Source organism: Eucyclogobius newberryi, unplaced genomic scaffold (genome assembly GCF_026437365.1).
Source record: "Eucyclogobius newberryi isolate DKJ021-1_F unplaced genomic scaffold, fEucNew1.0.hap1 SCAF_19, whole genome shotgun sequence".
NCBI lineage: Eukaryota > Metazoa > Chordata > Actinopteri > Gobiiformes > Gobiidae > Eucyclogobius > Eucyclogobius newberryi.
In genome coordinates this window covers 21,622,735-21,649,682 of record NW_027315823.1, presented here as the reverse complement: position 1 = coordinate 21,649,682, position 26,948 = coordinate 21,622,735, and the positions used below count along the sequence as shown (strand labels likewise).

The 26,948-nt window shown below is 39.4% G+C and overlaps 1 protein-coding gene across 1 annotated transcript in view; it reads left to right on the top strand.

The window, feature by feature from the left end:
- LOC140365747 (metabotropic glutamate receptor 4-like) overlaps nucleotides 1–26,948 on the top strand; it is a 196,163-nt gene that overhangs the window by 117,377 nt on the left and 51,838 nt on the right. The window contains exon 3 of the mRNA XM_072452308.1: nucleotides 11,659–11,875. Coding sequence (XP_072308409.1) covers nucleotides 11,659–11,875 — 217 coding nt within the window. The remainder of the gene's footprint in view (nucleotides 1–11,658; nucleotides 11,876–26,948) is intronic.

The following is a 26,948-nucleotide window of genomic DNA, read 5'->3' as shown; positions in this document are numbered from 1 at the left end:
AAAGTATTTTTTGTGTTAAAAGTATTTTTGGTGTAAAAGTATTTTTTTATGTAAAAGTACTTTTTTGTGTAAAAGTACTGCATGTGTGTAAGAGTACTACATGTGTGTAAGAGTAATAGGTGTGTAAGTATTAATTTGTTGAAGTGTGAAATGGTGTCAAGTAGTTTAATTGTGTCAAATTGCTGAATTTGTGGAAAAAGTACTTTGTTGTGTAAAAGTACTGCATGTGTGTAAAAGTACTACATGTGTTTAAATACTAATGTGTTGAATTCTGAATGTGTTGAAAGTGTTTGGAAGTGTGAAAGGGTTAAAATCTGTTGAAAAACTGAACTGTGTTCAATGCCCCATTCATTTCAATGGGGAAAAAGTACTTTGGTAAATACTGTAAAAAGTACAAGTAGTACAAATGTCAAAAGTATTAGCAATAATGAGACAGTGAAAGCGATCGTAATGAGGTATCACTTGTTGAAATCGATGAAAGTATGAAGGAGTTGAAACGCGCCGAATGGAAAATATAATAATAAAAAACACTAGAACATATAGTGTCTGCGAGACATCTCGCAGACACTCAATAATAAAAAATACGTGAAATACAAGAACATATAGTGCCTGCGTGACATCACGCAGGCACTCAATGAAGAATGCCATAACAAACAGAAGTACAACGTGTAATGTAACTGGAACCAAAGTTGAAGACAGAACCCACACGGGATTACCTGGGGAAGAGAGCAGAGAGAAGTGAGTCTAAGCACAAACTATTTATCTGACTCTCCCGCCCCTGCCTGCCATGGGGAGCCTCCCACAACAGGCAGGGGAGGGCCGTGACAGTATGGATGGCTGTTTCTCTGTCTTGGTACAACATTAGTGAGGAAGGGGACTAAGGGACTGGCTTTTATATGTGAAGGTTTTAGTATGACTTTACTACTTTGTCACACTGCTGCACTTAATATGCATAACATTTTGTCTGACTTTTTGCCAACTTGACATTATGAGAAACACATCGACCTAAAACAATTTCCCATTTTGCTTCAGCTCTATTCTGGATGGGCAGGAGACCAAACCACCTTATATCACATATCAGTGCTGGCAGAGTAAATGTGGTGGCTGCCCTGGCAGAGTAAAGAGGTTTCATTTTCACTTAACCAGCGGTCGGGGCTGTGATGTCCCATGGAGGGCTGTGAGAGTGTGAATGGAGGGTCAGTGGACATGTTTGGTGAGGGGATTGGCGATTTTGTGGGAGATAGCAGGCGTCGTCTCTTCTCACAGTGGCAGCACCTTAACAGATGGGAGGGCTATCTTTAGAGCACTTCAAAAGACGTTCAAACACAAGCACAAGACAGAATTGGCACATAATACCGCACTTCAAAATAGCCTGTTTCCTGTACTGTCTTTCTAGAAGCATAAAGATGTGATGCAATGTGAGGTTGATCTTTAAGAAGTTTGTTTGGTGTGTTTTGATAAAGGTGCACTATGTTGAGGTTCAGAGGGTTCACCATCCGCTTGTCACCATGAGGATATCACTGCATTGTCAGTGTGGCAAGAAACTCGCCAGCATTTATTCAGTTACAGGTTTTTTATTGTTAGAAAATACCTGGTGGCATTAGCTTGTTTCCCTAGAGTTAGTTAATTGTAACACATGCTGTGGAACATTTCATCCCTCTACCAGAAAAGTTATAGTGCACCTTTTAGGAGGATATGACTTTGTTAGTGTTGAGCTATCGATATTGTATTCATCGCTAACCAGATCCAGGATTATTTTAACATATTCTGAACCAATGAAACATGTACATCTGCATGTAACATCTAATTATCAATTTGAAATTGATCGAGTTGCTAAGAAAAAACAGAAATTAAATCATCCACAAAATCTGGTATTTTATAGGATGGACCACAAATGAAAAACTGAATCATGTCATCTTCAGGGTCAGTGGAAGAAACACATTTTCAAATCATTTAATTCTGACAACACAAAGCTTTTGTCACTTACAGTACTCTTACTTGAGTAAGAGTTTTGTTTACTTTAAACAAAATATTACTACCCACTTTTGTGTATTGCTTAAACAGATATAACATAAACAAACATCACTTGATATCTCTCTTTCTACAAATAAATGATATTATGTGTAAAGATAATTAATTAAAAAAAAATGATAGAGATATTTAAATATACAGCATATATTGCAGATGTATTCACTCATCATTCATTTATTCATTTCTGACATATACCATTACTATTGAGGCCTGTCCATCAATGGCCAGCATTGGCAGCAGCAGGCGCACAAGAATGTCTGCAAAATCCTGTCTGGCCCTTTTCTCTGCTGTATCAAAATACTGAAGGTCAATTTTGAAGGATGGACATATGAAAAGGTCTGAGTGAGTGCACGGATCTGAACCGTCCTTTCCTGAGCACTGCTTAGCTCACTTGTGTTGTAAATAATATAACCATCTCGTTTCAATTAACGTTTGACCTTAATTATGATGTGTTATTTGAGTAAACAGGCAAACAATAATGAGAGAGTAAATTGGAACGAATTGCCACTGCTTTTGTGAAAGTCCACTAAAAGATACTTAATTTTCCATCACCCTGTTTGTGATATCTTGAAGCCAAATGTTGCTATTGTGCTGAGTGTGATGCTGCTTTTCCCCTGTTTGATCATTATACAGGAATTAGTTTTCTATTCAGGACAGAGCCATTTGCTGCTCCACTTACCCTGACAGTAACAAAGTGAAACTCTAATCTCGCCCCAGTGTCAACAGCGACTGATCGCAATTAAGGAGAGAGCCTGGATACTCGAGTGGTGCGGTTGACTCCTTAGACGAGTTCACCGTATAGTGCTGAAAGTCTCAGCTAATCTTTCTTATTGTCAGAGATATCATATACCACAAGTTATCATTTAAAACTAAGGGTGCGGCGGAAATTGTGTATGGTCCATTTCTGCACTTTTGTGAACTATTATTAGAAATCGTTCTTAGGAAAGCATTCTGATAACCCTTTTATCAGGAACAACTCAACAGGCTACAGCATATTCTTGCTGAGAAATGTATATATTCAGGAGCTGTCTTTGGTGCTTTTGAATTATTTTAGTGATTTGAATGAAAGAGGAAGCATCCCGGAGCTCTATCACTCTAAATACAGTGGCTGCTCACTCCCCTCACTGACAGTCATTGCTGTGTTGTGGCCGACACACAATAAGGAGCATTTATAAAGTGAGCATTACTTTTCACTCACTGACATTCGCCACAACACAGCCATGCACTTCAGATTGACCTTTTGGGTTTTCCGCAACAAAACACAATCATGTTTAAACTGGACCTTTTGCTGTAATTAAAAATAACACAGAAAATGTGTTGTTTCCAATATAAGAAAGCTACAAATGCGTTCACATCTAATGAATTTGGCCAGTAGAATGTTTTAGATTAATGGGTTCATCTGAATCCCTTGTAGCACTTCACAAGACTCGCTGGATGCTGTTCAGGGTTAAACCCTGGCCAATAGTTGGATATGTTCCAGTCATCCCAGATACAGGCAGAAGATGAATTAATAAACATCCAGAATGTGCCACATTTTAACTGTTTGGTCTCAGCTCATGTGTAGCTGCAAATAAACATTTTAATAGTAAAGTAAAATTGGCAAGTGTGAGGTTACATCATGTTTATTCATGCAGGTTTTCCATATCAGACTTAATGAAAGCAGATGCTCTGTGTTTGGAGCACACTGCGGGTGCAAGGATTTGTCAGGTGCAGAATTACAAATGCTAATCTAGTCAGCTCTTTGCACGACACCAGAACATTTTGGGAAAGACAACTGCAGCTCCATATTAAGTCCTGGCATTATCATCATTAGGCTGTGCTTCTGCAAACTGACATGTAAAACACAAAGCAAACCTTTGACAGAACAGGCACCAGCAGTGATTACCACATCTCTGACATTGTGGTTCTGAGCCAATAATATCAGTGGCAAGTGACTTTAGAATTTAAATTTAAATAAGACCGTGGAATTGTATGAAAATGTCAGTTTCTGAATGTTAGCATTAACATAAAAGATTAAAATGCCAGACTGTGCACTATGTAAATCAGCATGGAGTTCACCCATCAGCACCGAAAGAAGTTGTCTGAAGTTATTATGACTTTATTGTTTTTAATTTATATTTTCTATGGATTTTTCTGTGTAAGTAAATTGTCATTTGTCACTACACACATAAGTTGTGCAGATAAATACTGTATGTGTACATAACACATTAATATGAATATTGTAAAAGCTCAAACTGAAAGTAGATACAAATCATCATCAGTCTATTGCAGAAAAGTCCCTCTCACCAGGGTCTGCAGACTGTAGAGCCGAGAGGAAGCTCACGTCTGCGCTGCATTTGTACACTCCATGTTTACTCCTGACCCACGGGCCGTAGTGAAAACCCTGCATTGACTTCCTGTGCTCATGTTGTGCATACATATGAGTCATAGAGTGCAGCATTCTGTGGCTCTACCTGTAACAATACAACACCACAGAAAAGGTCAGCTTTGTAAATATCAGAGCTGAGCTCAAGCAAAACAAACTAAATGTGTAGTTTAATTAGCAGAGGATGTTTTAATTACAGCTGCATGGCTAAACAAACTCAGGAGCAACGGAACATACTGAGAGGACAAAGACATGCATTCACAAGTGTTACTGCGCAAAACAATCAGGTCAAAGAATGTGCTTGAACCGATGTTAGGAGAGCAGATGGTCATTCTATTGTAGAAATAAAAACAAAAATAGTCACAAAATACTGTGACTACTTCTCCTGAAATATATGTTGATACCATAAAATCTTCTGTATGGACAGTCATTGTTTATACCTTGCGTACATGTCACACATTGCAAAAACCTTCACATTCTTTTGTGTTCTTGTTCTTAACTCCACAACGACCCCCTGCTGGGCCTTGCTGTGGGAGTGGCTCCCTTCCAGGAAAGTCCAGAATTATATCTCTGTATTTTTTATACAAATCAAAATCTGGTCACCATTTTCATCTCTGCGAGTTCAGATGGGTGTGGATAAGGTGGATAAGCCAATTAGGGACACACATGGTCCGTCTGTATCAAAACCAATATGGCTGCTGAAAAAAGAAAGAAAAAATACAATGCTTGACCAAAAAATCATCACAGAAAAAAAAGATCAAAAGGTTCTATTATTTTGTTGGATGCGTTTAGCTTTGATAACTGCTCACATTCACTGGGGCATAGTTTCCATAAGCTTCTGCAATGGCAAAAAATATATTTCCATCCAGTGTTGTGTTGTCCAGCTCATCCCAATGATTCTAAAGGGATCCCTTTTCCATGACCGCAGGATTTGTCTTTCCAAGTGGTTGTTTCAGAAATGAGAAGCCACTCATTGCATCAGTTGGGCTGAAATATATTGTTGCCAGCTGAAAGACAAGCACCCATGCAGCAGTTATCCAGTAGGAAGCTCATAACTATTTGCTTAGTTGAATCCAGATGGTGACTTTTGTTTGGTCAGGCGATGGATCTCAGGAACTTAAAACATTGCAGATTTCGGCAGAATCTATAAATGAAGCACAAAAAACGCTGTTAATCTGCTCCTTTGTTTCAAACGCATCACATGAAGAGATGTGACAGAGGGTGTTGTGATCAGACTTACTCTTTGTAAAGAATTGTGTATTCTTGATCCAGGCAAGGCGACTCCAGGACTCTCTGCTGTGAAGTACTTTCATGATGCACCTGTCATTGTGGATTATTCTCAAATGCCGGGATGCCACCTACAAACGATGCAAAACTATGCTCAACGTTTGATTATGAAGAGTGAAATAGTCTGTCCAGACTTCACTCCATCCAGTTTTATTTGCCTACTTTTCATAATTAAAAGGGGTGAATAGCTTTCCTGTCTAAACACTTTTTCATCACAATCAGTAATAACTGACTAAATGATTGACGGGACAGAAGGGCCCTCCAATCAAACGTAAAAGCTGATTTAATCATGTGTGGAAAACTTGTCAAATCAAGAGGAATTGGTAGAGGAATAAAATAGTTAGTTAGTTAGTTAAAACAAACACCCTTGTACATTCTGGGAGGCATTGAACCTACACAAGCAGTTACTACCAACTTGGAAAACATGACTGCTGTTTTAAAATAACTCCATATTTAACAAAGGTTTAAACTGTGGTCCATGTATTTGGTGCAATTTTAGTATTTGTTTAATTCAGAGTAAAATCTATTAGTGTTTTTGTCCTCCTTATCCATGGTTTAGTCTCATTTTAGATCTGGTTTAGCCCTAATTTACGTCTGACAAAGTCCAGGTTTTGATCTAGTGGTACTCAGAAATATTCTCTTGGTATGAAAACCGCTGGTCTATATGAAAATTGTGGTGCTATTTAGGCCTCAGCAGTAAACATCTGGAGGATTTTTTAATTGGCGTCCTGTTATGTTGAAACAGGCTCCTATGATGGAATGTTCATAAGGCAAAAGGGCAATGTGAGCCAAAACATTGAGCCGTTTTACAGGCTCCCGTCACAAAGCCATAGATTAATATCATTACCAGGATACACTTTTGCCTTTTGTTTCCTGAATGGACCAATAACAAATGTATGCTATTTACCCCAGTACAGCTTTAGCCATTATTAAAGTGACAGAACATGCCCGAGAACTCCTCTGGACCAGCACAAAACATCCACCATCTGAAAAATGAGTGGTCGCCCGAGGCAGCAGGCCCGTGCTGGAGCACTTATTGAACTTTTTATTTTAGATGTCTGTGTATTACAGATTCTTTTAGAGAACAAAACAGTGTTTAGTCTTAAGGGTGAAATGAAGCAGGGGATAGTTTGGTGCAATCCCAGCGTATATCATAATATATCTGCTCAGTGAGATGTGTGCTGTTTAGGGCACTGTTACTTGACACTGTTGCACCGATCCACCAGACAATACAGTCTTCGGTGCAGAGCCTTGTGACAAACCTCTATATGTTGTGCGTCATAATAAATCCACATCCAGTCTATAAACTGATGATATGATCCAGACTTTGCCACACTCATCATGCATGGCCCAGGTAAGAACATTAGAACAGGCTGTGTGGTGTAATCAAAATCCAGCATGGAGCACCCCTGCTTAAAGATGTGGCTCGAGTCCGTGTGAAGTTGCAGGCAAAATGAAAATATCCACTCTTCAATATAATCCTCCTCCTCCACCAGTTAAACACGCCATAAAAGCATAAATGTGTCAAAAGCTGTGATACGAAATTCCGTATACGGAACTAAAGTCAATGCATGTGACACACATGAGCTGCTGCGATCAGCTGTGCGGCTCTCGCTCATTTGTTTGCGCAGTGGTTTTGAGTTATAATTGAACAGATGTCGTACAAGTATGTTTTAATATGAGATTTAAAACAATTATAACCTGATTAAATGCTGGAAAACAAACTGCTCAATTTGCGCAAATTTGATCAATAATTTGCACTCGGTACCCAGGCCTAGTGCTGCTGCAACATTATTTTTATTTTGTTTTTAGGACATTATGAATTAACTTTTATTTTATGCAATGAAATGTTTACATGTGTTGCTTTTATTGCCCATTAATTTAGTTCACTTGTTTTTCTTTGTCTTGTGCATCACTTCCCACCACAACATTATTTTTAAAGAACGTTAAAGCAGTACTTTTTCAGTCGTCATGACCTTATAATAACAGCCACTGACTTTGCAACCCTCAAACACAAAAATTACCTCTACAATTATAAAGTAAAGCTTTATGACTAATGTTTACATTTGTTTCGGGACATAGAACGAGAGACATTAATTTGGTAGGCCAGCAAATAGGAATCTGGTCATATACATCTATCAAAATAATTCCCCCTCATATGATCTGGGGACTCCCTGAAATCAATCCCTAGGTTGAGAACCATTATTTTCTATAGAACAAATACTATAAAAAATAGTTAGTAGTAGTAGTATTCCATAGACGTACAATCCATTTACATATTGGTGCATACATCATAAAGACGGTGGATGAAGTACATATTAGTATGCAAAATGAATCAACGCAGCAATCTTGTGGTCAGTGGGGCAACTCTGAAGCCATGCGTGTGATGGTTGCTGGCATAGTGAGGCTGGGCTGGTCAGCCCCCTCACGCTCGGACCTGATTTTCCGCATCCGCAATTTTTTTTAACTATGCGAACCATTCCGTGCGGAAATGAACGGAATTTCATAGCAGCTAGCTCCGATTTCTACTGTTGACACTGCATGAAACCGCGCGGACTATAAATACTGCCAACGACTTCTCCGCTGCCCTCCGCACGTCTCATTTTCACCTGGAATTTACATGCGGGAAGTTTAATCCATGCTTAAAGTGAACGGGACACGGTGCTAATGCTACAAAATGTCTGCAGAGTCACAGCTCAAAACACCATGCTCTTTCACGCAACAAAACTCTTCACAGTCGAGCTTGTGAGTTTAAAACACGCAGCTCTGTTCAGCTTTAGCTCCTGTAGGTTCAGAAGAAGTATGAAACAAAAGCGCCACAATTCGTTCCGTGCGCCACAGATTCACGGGAAACAAAGGGAAACAGAAGAAGAGTTGCAATTTTGATTTCAAACCGAATCGTTTTTGAACAGAGGGCATAGGATAAATATAAAGGATAAAGAGGGCAGATATGTTCTGGTAAAGAGGAATACAAATGGAAAAGTTTTCACTTTTTTAAATGTGTATGCTCCACCAGGGAGAGATATCACTTTCTATGCTGATGTCATGGGCCTGATTGTATACCACTCTAAGGGAACCCTAATTTGTGGCAACGTCTGGAATCTTCGCATTCGGCATTAGATGTGTCAAGCTCAGGAGGCACTGGAGGAACAATAAATAAGAAGTTCCATATCGTATTGAAACCTATAGGAATGATTGACATAATGGAAGGAAATGAATCCTAGAGCATGCCAATATACCCATTTTTCTAACCCACATGCAATCTATTCCAGAATAGATTACTTTTTTGTTCTCAGTAAAGACAGATCTAGATCACTGAAGCAGATAGGCACAATAGAACTAAGTGGTCATGCTCCTATCTACATTTCCTGTAGATTTGGAGGAAAGAAGAAAAAACACACTGTGGAGGTTCAATGCCAGCCACCCATCCTTGGGATGCTTCCAAAGCAGTCTTGAGAGGACAAATTATAGCCATAGCGTCTAGAAAAAAGAAACAAAGGGAGAATAGCTAAATAATCTGCAAGAAGAATTAAAATTGTTGGAGAAATGCCATGCTAAAAAGGGGTGTCCTAAAATTCAAAAAGAAATTAAAAAGATAAGAAGAGAAATTAATCCGATTTTACCAAACAAATATATTATGAGAATGGATCAAAATGGAAACTTAAAAAACAACAAGCTGAAATAACAATTTATAAAATATGGAACAGGCAAAATTATGTAATCTTAACTAAATAAGACCAAATTCAATCAGCATTTGAATCCTTTTGTGTAAATATTTCAAAAAATTGAAGATTATATAAATTCATTTCTGGACACCCTCAATTTGCCTGTTATGTCAGAAGAACAAAATACATACCTAATACAGACCCATTTCTATTCTGAATGTGGACTATTATATATCTATATACCTCAATTATGTCCAGAAGAATGGAAACAATACTCCCTAACTTCATTCACAAAGATCAAACAGGATTCATTAACAAAAGGCAAATACAAGATAACATAAGACGATCCTTACACATAAGTAACCAAATACAAAAACAACCAAACAAAGCTGTAATAATTAGTTTGGACAATGAGAAGGCTATTTTGTTAGTTAGCCATATTGATTTAAAGTGCTAAACAAATTTAAAATCGAGGATTTAATTATAGAAAATATTGGGGCTCTTTACAATGCTCAAACATCAAGAATTAAAATCAATGGTCATCTGACAAATACGCTGACTCTTGAAAGGGGGGTCAGGCAGGGCTGTGCCTGGTCTCCCCTCCTATTTGCTTTCTATTTGTAACCATTGGCCCAATTTATTAGACAATCAAAAACAATTCATGGTGTTACAATTGATGGAACGGAGCATAAAATTGCCTGCTATCCAGATGGTGTTCTATTATATTTTACCAAACCAGACATTTCCATACCTAATGTGATGCATTTTCTCCCAAAAATTGGTCCAGTGTCAGGATACAAAATGAATGTACAAAAAAATAGAAATTATTTCATTCTGGCAGCCCCCTCTGACCTTTAGACCCTACCCATTTAAATGGCAAATGAAATAGTTTGGATATTTAGGTGTGTTACTCTATGGGGAGTTCCCAGTTCTAGAGAAAAATTATACCCCTCTTTTTATTATGATAAAAAAGATCTTAAAAAATGGAACCTTATCCCCTATTTAAGTCTACGACAAAGGATTGAAACTATACAAAATAATGTTTTGCCCAGGTTTCTCTATATTTTCCAGACTCTTCTGATTTCCATCCCAAACAGGCTGTTTGATGAGTAGAATAAAGCATTTTCAAGGTTTATATGGCAAGGGGAGAAAAAACTATTCAAAACTACAAAAAAATTCAAAAGAAAAGGGAGGAAAATTTACTTTATTTCAGCTCAGATCAGAGCCTTGCTATACTGGTGTGACCCAGAATATGAAGCTCAAAAATATTGAGATGAATGCTGTGCTTGGGGTTCCCGAGCAGGCCTTGCTGGCAGATAACGGTTGAGTCATTTGGGGCAGGTGAAGAACCCTTGGGTGAAATCTGTTCTTACAACATGGAAGGAGCTAACAAAAACATACAAACTAAACAAAGATGTTACATATCAAACTGGTTGGCTTACGATCAAAATGTTACACTTAACTGCACAGACTCAAGATTTCAAGTCCGGACAACAAAAGGTATAAAGGTCTTTTACCAGATTTTAAAGGAGAATCATCTGAAGAGTTTCGATGAATTGAAAGAATCCATTGGCTTGGATAAACAGGACTTGTATAGGTATTTATAAAGAAGGAGTTATTATAAACAAAGATATTAAATATAATGATGACCATCATAGCCTTTTGACTAAAACATGCATTAATTCTTATAAATCTGAACTCTCACGGGGATAAATATCTAAATTATACAAATGTATTAACAATCTGGGCAGCCACTCTACTGATTACATTAAGGGTATATGGGAAAGAGAGGGTCATTTTGTTCTGGCTGATGAAGAGTGGGAAAGTATATGTACATCTCATTGGAGAACTTTGGACTAAATGGGACTTTGTCTTTTTTTTTAAACTTTATTATTTGCTAGATGTCATAGATTATGAAATTTCCCCATGTGGGACAATAAAGGAATATCTTATGATGTCTATTGTTTTTTAATCTATGACGTTTCTCTCTCTGGTCTTGTTTTCTTTTTTTTCATTGTGTTTTTATATGTTGTAAAAAAAACATAAATAAACAAAAAAGGGTTAGGGTTGAAATGAATATCAAGTTATAGCAGCAAAATCCACGTCCGAGTCCAAAAACTACTCAGAGAAGCACATTTTCTTATTTGAGTAAGTGTATGTCTTAATACCCACTTCTACCCAGGACACGTTAAAATGTCAAAATGTCAGGTATCCAACAATCTGGGCACAAACAAAAGGCAATTCTTCCAGTAAGAGGTTCCAATTGAGAGCACTCCTGCAGTGTCAGTAATATGTTTTTCCTTCTCACAGATTCCCCAAGTGAGCTACGCCTCCACGGCTCCTGAGCTCAGTGACAACACACGCTACGACTTCTTCTCCAGAGTTGTCCCTCCTGACACTTACCAGGCCCAGGCCATGGTGGACATCGTCAAGGCCATGCGCTGGAACTATGTGTCTACGGTGGCCTCAGAGGGAAACTATGGGGAGAGTGGAGTGGACGCATTCATTCAGAAGTCCAGGGAGGATGGTGAGATGTTATTTTATACCCTGACTCATGTATCAATGCTGTAAACAATTATGTGGGAGGTTGTTTAAAGGTGCTTTATGTGACTCTTACTCATGCTTGTCTCCATGAAGGTGAAGGTGATTTGACGTGAATGTTCCACTATGATATAGGTTTGTGGGCTGAGGGCCGTGTCCATGCCACCAATTGGGGTGGCACAAAATTTCCCCATAAAGACCTGTTTTAGTAATGGTAACAACTGCTAGATCTTTCTGACCAATAAAATACAAAAGTTGTTTACCAACTTTGCACTGCAAAGTTTGCACAGCAAAATTGCCAATCCTGTACTGTACCAGACTGTAACTAGGACTAGACAGGCACCAACCAGGTCTGAACCAGGACCAGGAGTCACACAAGGACTCAATCTGAGTCCTGAATTAATCACAATCATCACTGTACACTCACAAAGTACATACTGCGGCTCTTGAAATGCTGTAAAGGCTTGTCAAAAAGATGCTAGATAGTTTGCTGGACTTTTCCTGAAAATGTTTAGAGATTAAACTACATTAAGGCTCTACCAAGATGCAATTTGTGGCTCTAATTAAGTGATAAAGGCTTGCAAAATTGTTGCCTTAGTTGGTCCTTTCTTTGTACAAAATTGTGCCACACGAGTTTCAACTCTCCTGCTGCACACACAAAAGTCCCCTGACTTATTATCCCGTCTTTCACCTGGTTCATCCACCCAATTTTAAGACTTAATCTGAAACAAGAAGGTGGAGATTTGTAATTTTTAGAGATAGAATAGTTACCCACAACTAATTTCCACATGTACGTTTAATGAGTTTGCATTATTCTTTAATGACAAACATCTGGGCATTAAACATGCTATATATTCCAAAATACCTCTAATAATAACTCTAAAGCCACCTAGACACTTAGAGCTGACTCTCTTTGCACCTGTAACTGACAAAACTGTCCAAGAACTCATCACCTGTCTTAGTTCATTTACAATCTCTTTTTCTCCTTTTCACCAATTGTGTAAAATGTAAAGTGTAAAGGAAATCAAAGATGTCCATCTCTACGGGATGTTTCCCGTTGGGCCGCATGACTTTAGGGCCGGTGGCTGCTGTGGTTCAGTGCTCCGTGCACTCTCCATGGCCCCAGCTCTGACAGCTGACAGCCCTCTGCCTTGCTTTCCCTGAGCACTGATTGGTTGTTCCGGCTGTCTGTCGGCTCTTCTCTAGTTCTGATTTGCTGCCTGTTCTCTTTCCTCGGCGTGTCATTGGTTAGTTTTGTATCGCAAGTGCACAGTGCTTACTGTTAAACGCAGCACGGAGAAAATGCGGTCTGATCTCAGAAACAGAATCAGAATCATGCTCATGGATACAACAAGAAGGCTTTTTCCACATAATGTATTATTATTACATTGTATTTATATAGTGCTTTATCATTTATCCGACTCGTATGGATGGATCACAAAGTACAAGGCACAACCATGGAACAGATAGACTGGATGTACTGTAGAACCAAGTAAGTTATGGACAAAGACGTGATAACAACAACCCCATCTAAATGTTAACATGAATTAAAATAATGTGAATAAAAGTTCTGTATTTTGTGGTTGCCTGTGTAGCAATGGCTCAGGGCAGAGGTTTTATTTATCTGTAAGCAGAACAACTAAAGCTAAAGAACTAATATTAGCTCATTCTTTCTAGGGGATGTGTGCCTGTTTAAGGTGAGACTGTTTTTTACTTGGATTCACAATGAGTTAAAATGTAAGTGAAGGGACCATTGATAAAAACAAGCCGTTGACTTTATTTCTGAAAGTGGATTGGTCCACAACCTACATTTCCTGGGCTAACATAGGGGTCCCAGCACGCCCCTGCCTACAGGTGCAAGCAGGCGGGGATAAAAATCTACAATCTAATTTTTCCAGTATTAGTTTTACTAAAACCTCATTCAAAAATCTTTAAATTGGAGACGCTGGTATTCACAGATACATTATAACTAAATTTGGTGAGGCAAACGGCACAGAGGCTCCCAGCTCATGACAAACGTTCAGGCTTTGCATGCACTGGAAGGGCAGAGCCCTCATGCTGTGCACCCAGAGGTAGCAGCGATCTGCTGTCTATATACCTCTGCAGCTCCCCGTGGCGAGTCAAGACAGCTGAGCCATGAGAGCAGGCTGAAGATGGTGGCTCAGACCGACCAAACTGCTGTCACACTGTATGTCCAAGATAATCCATTCTCAGAGGAGGAGACTTTTAATAGTCCATTTGATTACATTTATTTTTCAGTTCTATGTCCCTGTCACCATTGCAGGACTCAACCTCAATCTATGGGCCAGATCTTAATTGGAGCTTTGGGGTTGGCTCCCTGATGAAACCAGCAACATTCCTGCAAATTCAATCACGAGGGCCGTCTGGATCTGAAGGCATTGGTTGATCATCTAGTAGTGTCTGCCAACTGTGCACTAGTGGTGGCGGCTTGGGTCCTACCCAACATTCTGATATTTGTTGTTTTTGCACTGCAACCTTTTAGCTCAGTCTTGTGCAAGTCTCACAAGTGAATGTGGAGGTAATTGGAAGGAACGGCTAACCTGTGCCTCAATGCCTCACTGTCGGTGTCCTTTGTAGTTAGAAATTCAGGCACCCAGTAGTTAAAAACAGCTCCTCCATTTGGGGCAAGGACTCCCCACCCACCTGGAGAGGGCAAGCCACCTTTTTCCGGTGAAGAACAATGGCCTCGGAGTTGGAAGTACTGATCCTCATCCCTCCTCCGCAAACCGTCCCAGTGCATGTTGCAGGTCCGGGTTTGATGGAGCCATCAGGACAACATCGTCTGCAGCCGGCAGGAGATGAGATTTTGTGGTCCCCAAACCAGACAAACTGCGCCTAGAAATTATGTCCGTAAAAACAATGAACAGAACCGGTGACAAAGGGCAGCCCTGGCAGATTCCAACATGCACTGGGAACAGGTCTGACTTACTCCCGGAAATGCAAACACAGCTCCTGCTCCGGTCATACAAGGACCAGACAGCCCTGAGCAAAGGGCCCTGGACCCCATACTCCCGGAGCACCCCCCAAAGGACACCTTGAGGGACACAGTCGAAAGCCTTCTCCAGATTCTCGAAGTACATGTGGACTGGTTGGGCAAACTCCCATGAACCCTCAAGCACTTGATGGAGAGTATAAAGCTGGTCCAGTGTTCCACAACGAGGACGAAAACCACTTTTGTGTTTTTTAAGGATGTTTTGGCCTGTAGGCTTTATTAAACAGGACAGCTGAGCATAAAATGGGGATGAAAAAGAAGGGACGCAATAAATTGACAGAGCCGGGATTTGAACTTACAACACTGCCGCTGGTTACACATTGAGCCTAGCATGTGTGCTGCTGCCTTAACCACTCATTCTCCCGACACCACTCTTTTATTGATGTTTTTATCCATCCAACACATTGCACTCTATTCAAGGAGATTCCAAGGAGAATGAGATATTTTCTTGCAGCTCTAATTAACAAGATGGGGCTTTAGGGGGTTCTGGTCACGTCTTGGCAGTCCACTGTCCCTCTGTTTCTGGGCGGAAACAGGCAGACTTGGCCCGGTCGGAATACTCCATCGTCTGGACAGGAGTCAGGGACGGAAATGGCTGAAATGAATACTGAGTAGAGCATGATCATATTTCCCCTGAGACAAAATATTAAAATATGCATTTCATTATATCAGGTGAAAGTCCTCCACAGGCAGCAACATTTAGTCAGTATTTTGACTTTGTATTGCTTGGATTTTCAATCAGAGTCAACCATAGTATCATTATGTGTCAGTACTGGCTGCAGTTAGGTTGAATGGCATCAAAGTGGCACAGTGCTTGGTGGACGTTTGCTTTCAACAAAAAGGTTACGAGTTTGATTCCCTGACTGGACGATGCATTTCTATTTGGAGTTTGTATGTTCCTCATTTGTCATGTTTTCCTCTATTTTGGTCCCCTTTCCATCCAAAAGTGTTTTCTTTATTATAAGTACTCTTCATTGAGTATTTGTCAAGTGCATAATAACCATTTCTATACAGACAAAAATGTAATAATAACTTTGTTTACTCTGTGCTCTATGCTTCAAACTTCCTTGCTGTGTTCTAAGATTATTATTTACAATGTTACTTGTAAGTTTGTCTTTAAAAAATAAATTGTTACGTTGTCAAATGTACTAAAATGAACAGAACCCACAAAGAAAAGTAACAATGTGAGCCAGCACCACTGTAACCAAAATCCCCCTGGCTGTGTGAATACAAGAGTGTACAGTGTGGCTAAAAAGTGCATGATGAAAGGCATGTCCAAACGTCAGTTGGGAGTGTTTGGACGTTTTGTAACTCTTCTCCAGCAAACAATGAGAACCAGTGGCCCTTAGCGTCAGTGTCAGGGGGTTTGTGAGGTGAGGAGCCTCTCTCATCTCCCATTCATTGACCCGGACGCAACCTCGCCCACAGCAGGACACACACCTCCAGCGGCAGATGGAGGGTGAGGCGAGAAAACTGTAGTTCTGTAAAAGGCACTTCAGATATCAATATAAAGTGCCTATTCTGAAAAATGAGTCAATTCACATCACTATCTGTTTTACATGTTCATCTATGGGCATATACGAGAATCATGCATATCAGAAGTAACCTGATCCAGAAAAAAACATTTAACTTCATCATGTAAACTTCAACAGGTTAAAATGTCCTCAGAATTGAATTGGTCAAATGGGACGATTTGAGCGAGCATGAAACGTTGTGAAAGTCTTAATAGTGGGCCGCAATTAAAAAGTACAGCTTGATCTCATCGCTATCTACTTCATGTCACTTGGCCTTGGTTTAGACCATTAATCATCAAAGGAGAAGTCAGCATTTTGGGGGTCTTATCATGTTGAGTGCAGAGGGGATTACCAGACAAAGAGTCAAGGCCGCAATGTTCATAACATTTGCCTATGCGTAATAGAAAAAAGTGGCATTTTTATAAAGGGCCAACAATTCGTTATGATTAATTCTTAAACTGGTGTCCTGTGTGGTGTGTGTATTATTACTGTTGTCCTGTGTTTTGTAATTGTCTTCTGTGTCTCCTGCCCTGGGACAACAGATGGACATAAGCATCTATGGCTGTAATGCCATATTTACTAAAAATACAGATATTCATTAATATGGACTGAAATAAAAATACAATACCATTTGAATGCATTTGGATAAGTAACTGAATTAGTTTATGGTTAAAAATGCTCTTGACCCACTTGACCCATAATGAAGTATAGTCATCTTGGGGTCTACTACCAACGTCTCTTCTGAATCAGAGGTTTGTGAGTGCAGACCAGAGGGACCGCAGGCTGGCCATTGCGAGTGTGCTCAAGTTGAAAAGAACCCAGGAAGTACCATCTTTGTCTACTCTGCAGGGATGTTGATTACTGTGGAGCACACCCCAATAGATGTCATTAATCAAGTTAATGAAACACAATGCCAATAAGAGCCCTAACAAGATTCCCTTACAAACGAACGGCCTGCCGACATCAACATGAGAAACGCTGCTAATGGAGTGAGCCGCGTCTTGGTTTGACGAAGGGGATTATAGGCATTAGGTTCACAGTTGGATAAAGACGCGCATGGGGAGAATTTACAACAAAGGCGGAGAATTGGCAAAGGGTGCTGCATTGCTCCAAGTTGAGATACAGCCTTGGGAAAATATTCAACCGTGCTGAGCTAACAAAAACAGCAGCAGAGTAAAACTGCCCAGAGTAAGTAGTTCTTTTTGGTGTTTTAGTTTTTTGAAGGGGAGTCTGTGTTTTGCTTTGTTTTTAAAGGACAATAAAGGATTATCTTATCTTATCTTATCTTAATTTAGGTAATTCAGGGGTTAGTTTCTTTGGACGAGAAGGTTAATGGTTAATGGTTGTGTCCTGGTTGTGACCATCTGGTGTGCTGAGTTAAGACCTGGAGTTAGTACTACATTTATTCTGGTTTAGATTTAGAGTCATCCTCGTCCTTACAAAACAAGATTCTTAGAGATTCAAAATTACTTGAACATACTCAAATACTAAATTAATTAAACCATTAAATCAGCCAGTTTGTGAAAGGGGATCACTATATGCTAGAGAATTGGATTTGATGACAACTAGTCCAGAATTAGTGTTGAATTGATCTTAGAAAAGACGGACTCGTGTGCGCCAGAAGGAAGTCTGAACATCTGTATTGGTAATGACCGCAGTCACATGGGAAGAAGCTCTCCGCACACTCAGCAATGTTCCCCCTTTCATCCATACTGCCTTTTAATCTCAAGTTCACTGCAGCACGTGTGGTGTCAGGCAGTTATGTCTTTATTTATTATGTGACATCCCTTAAATGACCCCTGAGTGCTGCAGATACACCCTACTGCAATTTGTTTAAACAATTACTTGTCATTGCTTAATTGGGCAAAGCAAATGGCTGAATAATCATTGCTCATCTCTTGTCAGTTCTTCACCTGGGACCTCCAGTCCACCTGATGGATAAGTGGCTTTTTACGCCTGAACACTGCACAAGGCTGTTCTCTGAGGAGGATAATGTTAGAGTGAAAAGCGATAATCTAATGTTGATATGGATAGGAGAGCAATCACAGCGCTAATGATTGTAAACTATACTGTATATCAGGGGTGCCCACACATTTTCGACGAGCTACTTTTATATTCAACAAAGCCCGAAGATTGTTTTTAGAGGTTTAGAGGTTTTTATTTTTGTTTAACCGTAATTCGGCTATAGAAACACAATGTAGGCTTTCATTAATAGCCTAATATTGTTTATCATATCCAAATGTGCAATATCAAATGAGATAATCTGCTATTTAACTAGACCATTTAATACAGCTGAGTCTTTTGAAAATAAAATATACTGGCCACAACTACACAAAATGATAGAAGGTTGAGCTTAACCAGTACTTCCTCTCTCTCCTTCTCCTTCTCCTGCTTCTTGCCTTGACCCTCTCTCCTCCTCCTGCTTCTTGCCTTGACTCTCTCTCCTCTCTCCTCCTCCTGCTTCTTGCCTTGACTCTCTCTCCTCCTCCTCCTTCTTGCCTTGACTTTCTCTGCGCTCTCCTCCTCCTGCTTCTTGCCTTGACTCTCTCTCCTCCTCCTGCTTCTTGCCTTGACTCTCTCTCCTCCTTCTTGCCTTGACTCTCTCTGCGCTCTCCTCCTCCTGCTTCTTGCCTTGACTCTCTCCTCTCTCTCCCTACTGCTTCTTGCCTTGACTCTTTCTCCTCTCTCCTCCTCCTGCTTCTTGCCTTGACTCTCTCTCCTCCTCCTGCTTCTTGCCTTGACTCTCTCTCCTCCTTCTTGCCTTGACTCTCTCTGCGCTCTCCTCCTCCTGCTTCTTGCCTTGACTCTCTCCTCTCTCTCCCTACTGCTTCTTGCCTTGACTCTTTCTCCTCTCTCCTCCTCCTGCTTCTTGCCTTGACTCTTTCTCCTCTCTCCTCATCCTGCTTCTTGCTTCTCTCTTTTGACAGCATGCGTTACACAGCTTCGGCTCGCGCTTCGGCTCGCGCTGTGTTTTGAGCCCACAGCGGTGTTCTTGCTGAAACTCATGGAAAAACGACCAAAATAATAACATGCTGATTGTAGCTCTCGGTCCACTCATGCTGCTGTAGAGCTCTCCATTGTAATGTCAAGCTATAAACTAAAACTTGGGATGGACCTTCACTGCCTCTGAGATCAATCGGGAGATCGCGATCGACGCGTTGGGAACCCCTGCTGTATATATTCCTGGTTCATTTTTGATCATGCTGTTCTGGTTGAGTCCCTGGGGTCTATCTGAGTCCTTGTCACTAAAACCACAGTCTTGTCTGGCTTTCTGTTGATGTGGCTGTGAAACTCATTCTGTTGGTAAATACAAATAGCAGCCAGACATATAAAAGATTTAGATTTGGCGAGAAGCACAGAAAAACCCTAATATTTTTGCTTTGAAAATACATTTTGGCGGCTGAAGAGATAAATAATTTGATTATAAAACAGTGTCATGAAGTCTATGTGATTCCCAACCGAAACCAAAGTTTCTTAATTAAATTACATAAAACAATAATGTAAATTAGTCGGCTCATGCAACTAATCTGGATTACAATTGTGTAACAAATCCATACAGCTGCTCCACTTTTGTATCACTTTCACTTCTGTAACAGGGAGTCAAATGCTCTCAGCTCTTATAAGTGCTTGCAATAGGCTTATAATTGTTATGATTATCATAAGAGCAGTCAAGCATAATGTTACACCAGAATCACATCATATGTTGTAGAAATCCAATTAATCTCAGTTTATGCGCAACTACATTTTTTGGAGCTGTAAATTAATTGTGGTTAAAAAAAAAAAACTGGTGAGAATTCTTCATGGACTGCGCTGAAAATTAGATCAAATGGAAGTGAAACAGTTGAGAATAAGAAAACCACACACATGTACAGTTATTGTTCAATGGTCACTGCGTCCACTAATTCCACATTGATATCTCATCTCAATGAGACGGGTGCCAAGAGCCATGGCACATGACAATGGTGTTTCCTGCCACATATGTACATAACATACAATATACATTTTACACCTTGGCTGCGTAAAGATATGTATGTGGAAAAAACAAAATACTAATAAGCATTTATTCTATATTTGTTTCTTAAAAATGTTAGGAGGATCAGATTTCATAAACGACACTGATCAAAAATAGAAAGACAACACTTTTGTTTTTGCTCCCATTTTTCATGAGCTGAACTCAAATATAGGAAACCTTTTCTATGTACACAAAATACCCATATCTCACAAATATTGTCCACAAATTTGTCAAACTTTGTCTTACTGAGGTATTGACATCAATTAAAGCCACACGTGGCGATAAAGGCCCTCACCCCCCTTGCGACCGTGGGGTACGAGCCACCGCAAAGAGCACACCTCTAATCCCCCCGCCTACATCACCCCTCCCCCACAAACAGTACCCACTTTATATTCAGTCAAACTTTTCACAACCGCACGGTTTTAGATAGTTATGTCCCCTTTGTCTTTCATGTTCAGTGTGATGTTAATGACTATGACAATATTTGTTAGTTGCCTTGATAACATGCTTGCAGAGGTATACCGTGGCTTTTTTTGTTCAAAATAGCAAAAATGATGTCTGTGCCAAATTTGACTTGTCTATGTCATTTTTTTACTTACTTTAAATGTTCAAGGGGGCGCGCTGTAGAGCCTTTGTAAAATATAGCTATATATACTGTATATCATTGCGTTCAGCTCATCATTTTGCAAAAAAAAACAACTTATATTTGTGCAGGGAAATAGTCTCATGATACGCCGGTTTTAACACTTTGGGAAAAAAATCTAATTAATTACCACAAATTGCACATGAGTGTAGTTCATTTTGACACATTTTCCATCCTTTTGACTAAAAATCCAAGGTGTAAAAAATCAAGTATGATGATCTTTTGTGTACCGTACATAGAAAAAGTGTTGAACTTTGAGATTGGCTTCAATGTGTTGTTATTATTCAGTGAAACACATTCACTACATAAAGTAAAAATACAATTCTACTACGAGATTTTGAACAAAAAAGTAGAGCTTATAGTTTATTACTCATAAATTAATTCATTTTGAATTTTGCCAGAAAATTGTCGACAAATTGCATGTTGAATACATGGGGATCTATTTAGTATTTGGACAAATAAATAGGCCAGCTTTGCATGCATCCAATCTCTGCTTCCCCACCTTCACAGCAATTTCTTAAAATGCTGCTCTCCCCTAATAGGACACAAATGTAATTTAACTCCAGCACAAGACCTTGAAGGGTCAAATGCAGACCGATGGAAACTGGCTGCTGTGGTTAGGCTGAGGATCCACTAATACAGGCCTTGGATGGTAACAAGCTCTGGATGACAACAAGCCCTGGTAACAGCGGTGTGGACATTACAGCTGATTGCCAGGCAAAGCAATCGCTATACACACCGCCTTCTCATAACCTTGATGGGACAAAGTTAATTTGACTTGTTGGAAAAAATTGGTTATGTTGGTGCATTTTGAATGAGATTTCCATAACATAATAGGCAGCACAGTGAGACACAAATAGGATTCCAATTGTGCTATTAGCCCTGATCAAATAAGGAAAACATCTCGGCTTGGACAAACACCAACAACTGATTACAGAAAAAAAGAAGAAAATGGCTTTTGGACAGAAATATATTATATTTCTGTAGCATGATGGTTGTACTGACTAGGCTGGGAACCTCTCATTAAAAACACACAAACATATCCTTGACATTTAAAAATGACAGAATCCTAGAAAAAGAGAACAAATTAAAAAAATGTGGTTATTATATAACAGCCAGAATACAGATATATATTATATTTCTGTCCAAAAGCCATTTCTTCTTTTTTTTGAAGATTTTGTTGCCCTTAGGAAAGGACAGAGTGAAATGGGGGATGAGAGAGAAAGGGGGAGTCAGGATTCAAATGACATTGTGCACGTGGAGCCTGGCATACGTGCGCTGTCCGTTAAACCACTCGACCACCGGGCAACACACAAAAAGAAAAGACTTGGGTCTGAGTTTGTTTATTCTGATAACCAAATGTATTTCTGGCTGTTATATAATAACCACATGTTTTTAATTTGTTCACTTTTTCTAGGATTCTGTCATTTTTAAATGTCAAGGATATGTTTGTGTGTTTTTAATGAGAGGTTCCCAGCTTAGTCAGTACAAGCATCATGCTTTCATTTTGTTTTAAATGCCAGTGATTAAAACTCTGTATTGTTCAAGTTCAGGAAATTAATTTAAAAGCCTTTTTTATTTGCATTTAGTAAGACAAAAATATATAATAGAGAAGGAGTGATTTTGCCTGGTGAGACTCATCATGTCACTCTGACTCACAGTCATTTCCATCATAAATGATTAAACTTACACCAAGAGACATTTTTGCACAAAGAAACAGTGGCATATGCTTGAAATGAAAAGTGTTTCTTGATGCAGTTACTCAGCTTTTAGTCAACTAATTAGAACTCGGCTGAATGAACAAGTCAAGTACATGTCCTAAAATGCATAATTGTCCTTTAGTAAATGAAAATAAAATAAACAGGTTTCCAATGTTTTAAACTGATTTGAAATTGATTGTCAAACATATCTTTACAGCCTTAAACATGAGTCCAGATTTGTGAGGTATAGACACAACCTATACTATAGAGGTGTAGCTCACGGTACATCACCGTAAACATCATCACAGTTCAAGGCTACACAACATCTTTTCAGTTGCTCTCTCTCTTTTTCCTTCCCTCTCTTCCGCGCTCTCTTTTTCTCTATTTCTCTCTGTCCTTTTTTTAAACTGTAAAGCGTAAAACACATACTTTGAAGACGTAAAACTACCGTAGGTGTGTAAAAGTAACACAACAACAACAACGACGACAACAACACCACAACACTGGTTAATTATATATATATATCATAGTCAAAATGAAAAAAATATTAAGAGGATGAAGTACAGAACAGTGGGCATGTATGTAGAGACATGCAAAATTAGATAATTTGTCAGTTTCCTTAATATATTTTCGACCCATGCTGTATCTATAAACTGTAATCTCATAAATCACATAAAAATCTCATAAATCCACCTTTCCATTTTATTGATCATCAGACTATTGGATTAAGATAGCACGCAAACAAAGGGAATGTTGTGTCCCAACATGAGCGGCATGATCAATGGCAAAGACAGTCCAGGTCAACCATTTCAATGCATGTGTTTACTGAGCCAAAGTATCGGAGAGAGAGGTGGGGCTGCAGCCGAGCAAACCTGGATCGATACAACAGTTATCATCATTTGCCAGGGTTATTAATGGCCTTGGTCTGTGTTGGCGCACAGAGTAACACTCACTTGCATTTAGGCAAGCCACTCCGGGCGTTTATGGCGTCGGCTTTCTATCAATCACCACAGCACACGCAGCTCTCAGCAGTGGCGTGGCCACTAACCTCACAAAAACACCCCCTCAATCATGTAATGAATGGCATCAATTATACAGCCAAGCTGCCAAGATGCACAAATGATTCAGAACGGGTCAAAGTCTAAAGGCGGACAGGAATGACTGAGCAAGTTTAATTCACTTTCTTTCACTGTGTTCCGCTGTGTAGCGTTATTGAGTTTTCATGGATTTTAAAAGCTATCCACCTGTTTGCTGGTGAGTGGTGACAACAACATCGGTCAAATACACGGGGACACCAAGGAGCAAGTGCTGAAAATGCCACGTTTACCGCACACATTCTGACCATTGAAGGGGACGTGAATAACACAGGCCACCTCTTTGTCATGACACCAATGCTGCTGCTAAATCCGGTGGCATAATGCTGAAGCTTGCCTGATTAGAAAGTAATTTTCCCCCACAGAATAATGACATAAATAAACAACAACAGGATAAATAGAGAGCGTGATGATGTGAGCCACACCTCAGGAGATCACTAATAATAGAAAGACACAACATAATTATCATTACAAATCTCAAAACAATGACATTTTCTATAATTTTTGCTGATGTTTACAAATTCTCTTGATTTTATTGTAAACTGTGGTTTGGATTTGGTCAAAGTTTAGTGAAACAAATGTAACTAGGAGGCTTTAGCTCACTTTCTTTCAGTGTTTCTCCATGCAGCTTTATTGAGTTTTCATGAATTTTAAAGCCTATATCCACCTGTTCACTCGCAACAACAACATCAGTCATACACGCGGCACACAGCCACAAGCCACTGAGCCTTTTCCCACCACCAGGTTACTGCCATTTCTCCAGGATTTCAGTACATTTCCCACTGGTAAAAAGGAGCTGCTACTTAGAGACCAAAGGACGTGTCATCTGTCACTTCACAAAGACACAGGGCTTTCTTGTGGCAGCTCAAATGTTTCCACAGAATATGGGAGTTGTGTAGAAGAACTGAGCTTTATAGCAGGAAGACATTATGTGCAAAGAAAAATAAGTAAGTCATTTCCCAAACTGTCAAAATAAAACTGTTGAATGCAGATGAACATAAATACATATGGCACAGTCTTGGAGCAGAGTTGGGTCTTATTTGTTTGTATTTTAATTCAAATTAACCAAATAGAGATCGATCAGTATGAGCTACTACCACCAATACAGATTTTTTTAACTGTCACTTTAATGTTTTGTTCTTACTACTGCTAACACTACTACTTTTACTTCTACCACTGCTATGCCACACTGATTCAGATCACTCTCCTTTTAGATTATAACATTGATACCTAGTTCCCCTTTCTCTTTTTCTTTTAAAGAAAATACACTATGATTTTCTGCTATATGGTCACAATCCATGTCACCTGTGGATCATATTATTCATTTTGGAACTTCAAATCTTCTGCTTTCACTGCTGTAATTTCATGTTGATGCAATGTTATTTTTACAATTTTAACATCAGTCCAGGGACAACAGATGAAGAAGAGCCTTTTGGCCAAAAGAGAAATATTTATCAATCTACACTGTACCTGTCAAATAAATAAATACATAACCACTTCTGTTTGAAAACTGCAGCGATGATTTCCTTCTGCCCCCTCACGGTACGTCTCCGTAAACATTATTACAGTTCAAGGTAGCAAGCTGTGTTTTTTTTCTTTTTCACCACACAACACCTCTCTTTTGCTCTCTTTTTCTCTTTCTCCTCCTCTCTTTTGCTCTCTTTTTCTCTTTCTCCTCCTCTCTTTTGCTCTCTTTCTCTCTAGTTCTCTCTCTCCTCCCTCTCACTTTCTCTCTCTCTCCTTTTTTTCTTTTTTTTTGGAGGGTATAGCATAAAACACATACTTTGAAGACGTACAACTACAGTAGGTGGTGTTAAATGCAGCTTTTCATTTGGCTGCCAACTGCCATTCAAAGTAACACAACAACAACAACAACAAAACACTGGTAAATGTCATGCGTATTGTTGTTCAAATTAAAGACAAAACAACAAGATTAAGAGAATGAAGCATGGAACAGTGGGCAAGTATGTGGATGAAAATTTTGATTCATGGAGCGATGACATTTTGAATGCAGGAGAATTAGGAGTATAAACATGCTTGGAATGCTTGAAATATAATTCGTGAGTTGGCAAATGGTAAACAATTATAACACAATTGTTAAACGCTGTTAGACATTGATATAGCATAACGTGTCTCCATTAAAAAATATAAATTAATACATACATCAAAACACCTATTAAAATTGCACGTTGTAATTAATTACATTGTTCTGAGAAATAGATCCTAAACTTATAAGGTCAAGATGTAGCGGCACATACATAACACACACCAAACTGCAGCCTGTGCGAATGCTGTAAGACATGGCCAGCAGATTACCTTCCTTTAGCACAGCTCCCACAGCGTTGCCCCTCTGCAGGACTGTGCAGGCACACAGTGGAACCAGGTCTAGGATTACTTTAGGAAATACTCTGATCCTCTCGTTTCCGCAAGCTCCTTTCTTACCATCATCATTAGGCTACAGAGCAAAGCTGCTTTAGTGGATCACCTGCAAATGTGTAATGGTGTTAGAAATATAGGCTCAAAGCGTTAGCTGGATAGTGTCAAACACTATACCCTATACATCTAGGAAACACATGACAGGTTGAAAAGGCAACCATTTATCCCCTTCTGAGACTTACACAAATGTAGCTTTCACTCACAGAACAGGAAGTAGGCCGATCTAATGTAGTAGACCATCTATTGAGCTGATACATTGATTAATTCAACAGTCCGTACAGATCTTTTGAGATTTTTGGAGTCTGCAATTTCATTTTTTTTCTCCCACAATTAACCGATCTGTGCTAATTGCTCTGTTTTTTAGCTCTTGAGTGGTTTAATCATGTTGCCACAGATGCCACAAAGACACCTTGTCCTTTTTTTAGGGCGAGTTGGAGCTATTTTATTGTACAGCTGGGAACTGAACAATGTGTTCACTGCACTACAAATTCTCAACAGAATTCTTAACAAGGCTTGAAAGATAAAGCATGTGTCAAATTGTCAGATTTTAATGTGCTTCATTGTGGTGGCAGAATACCTATCTGTATATCTGAGCGGCAGCCTGTAAATGTGATTACCATAGCTCATGGATCTGATCTGAAGTAACG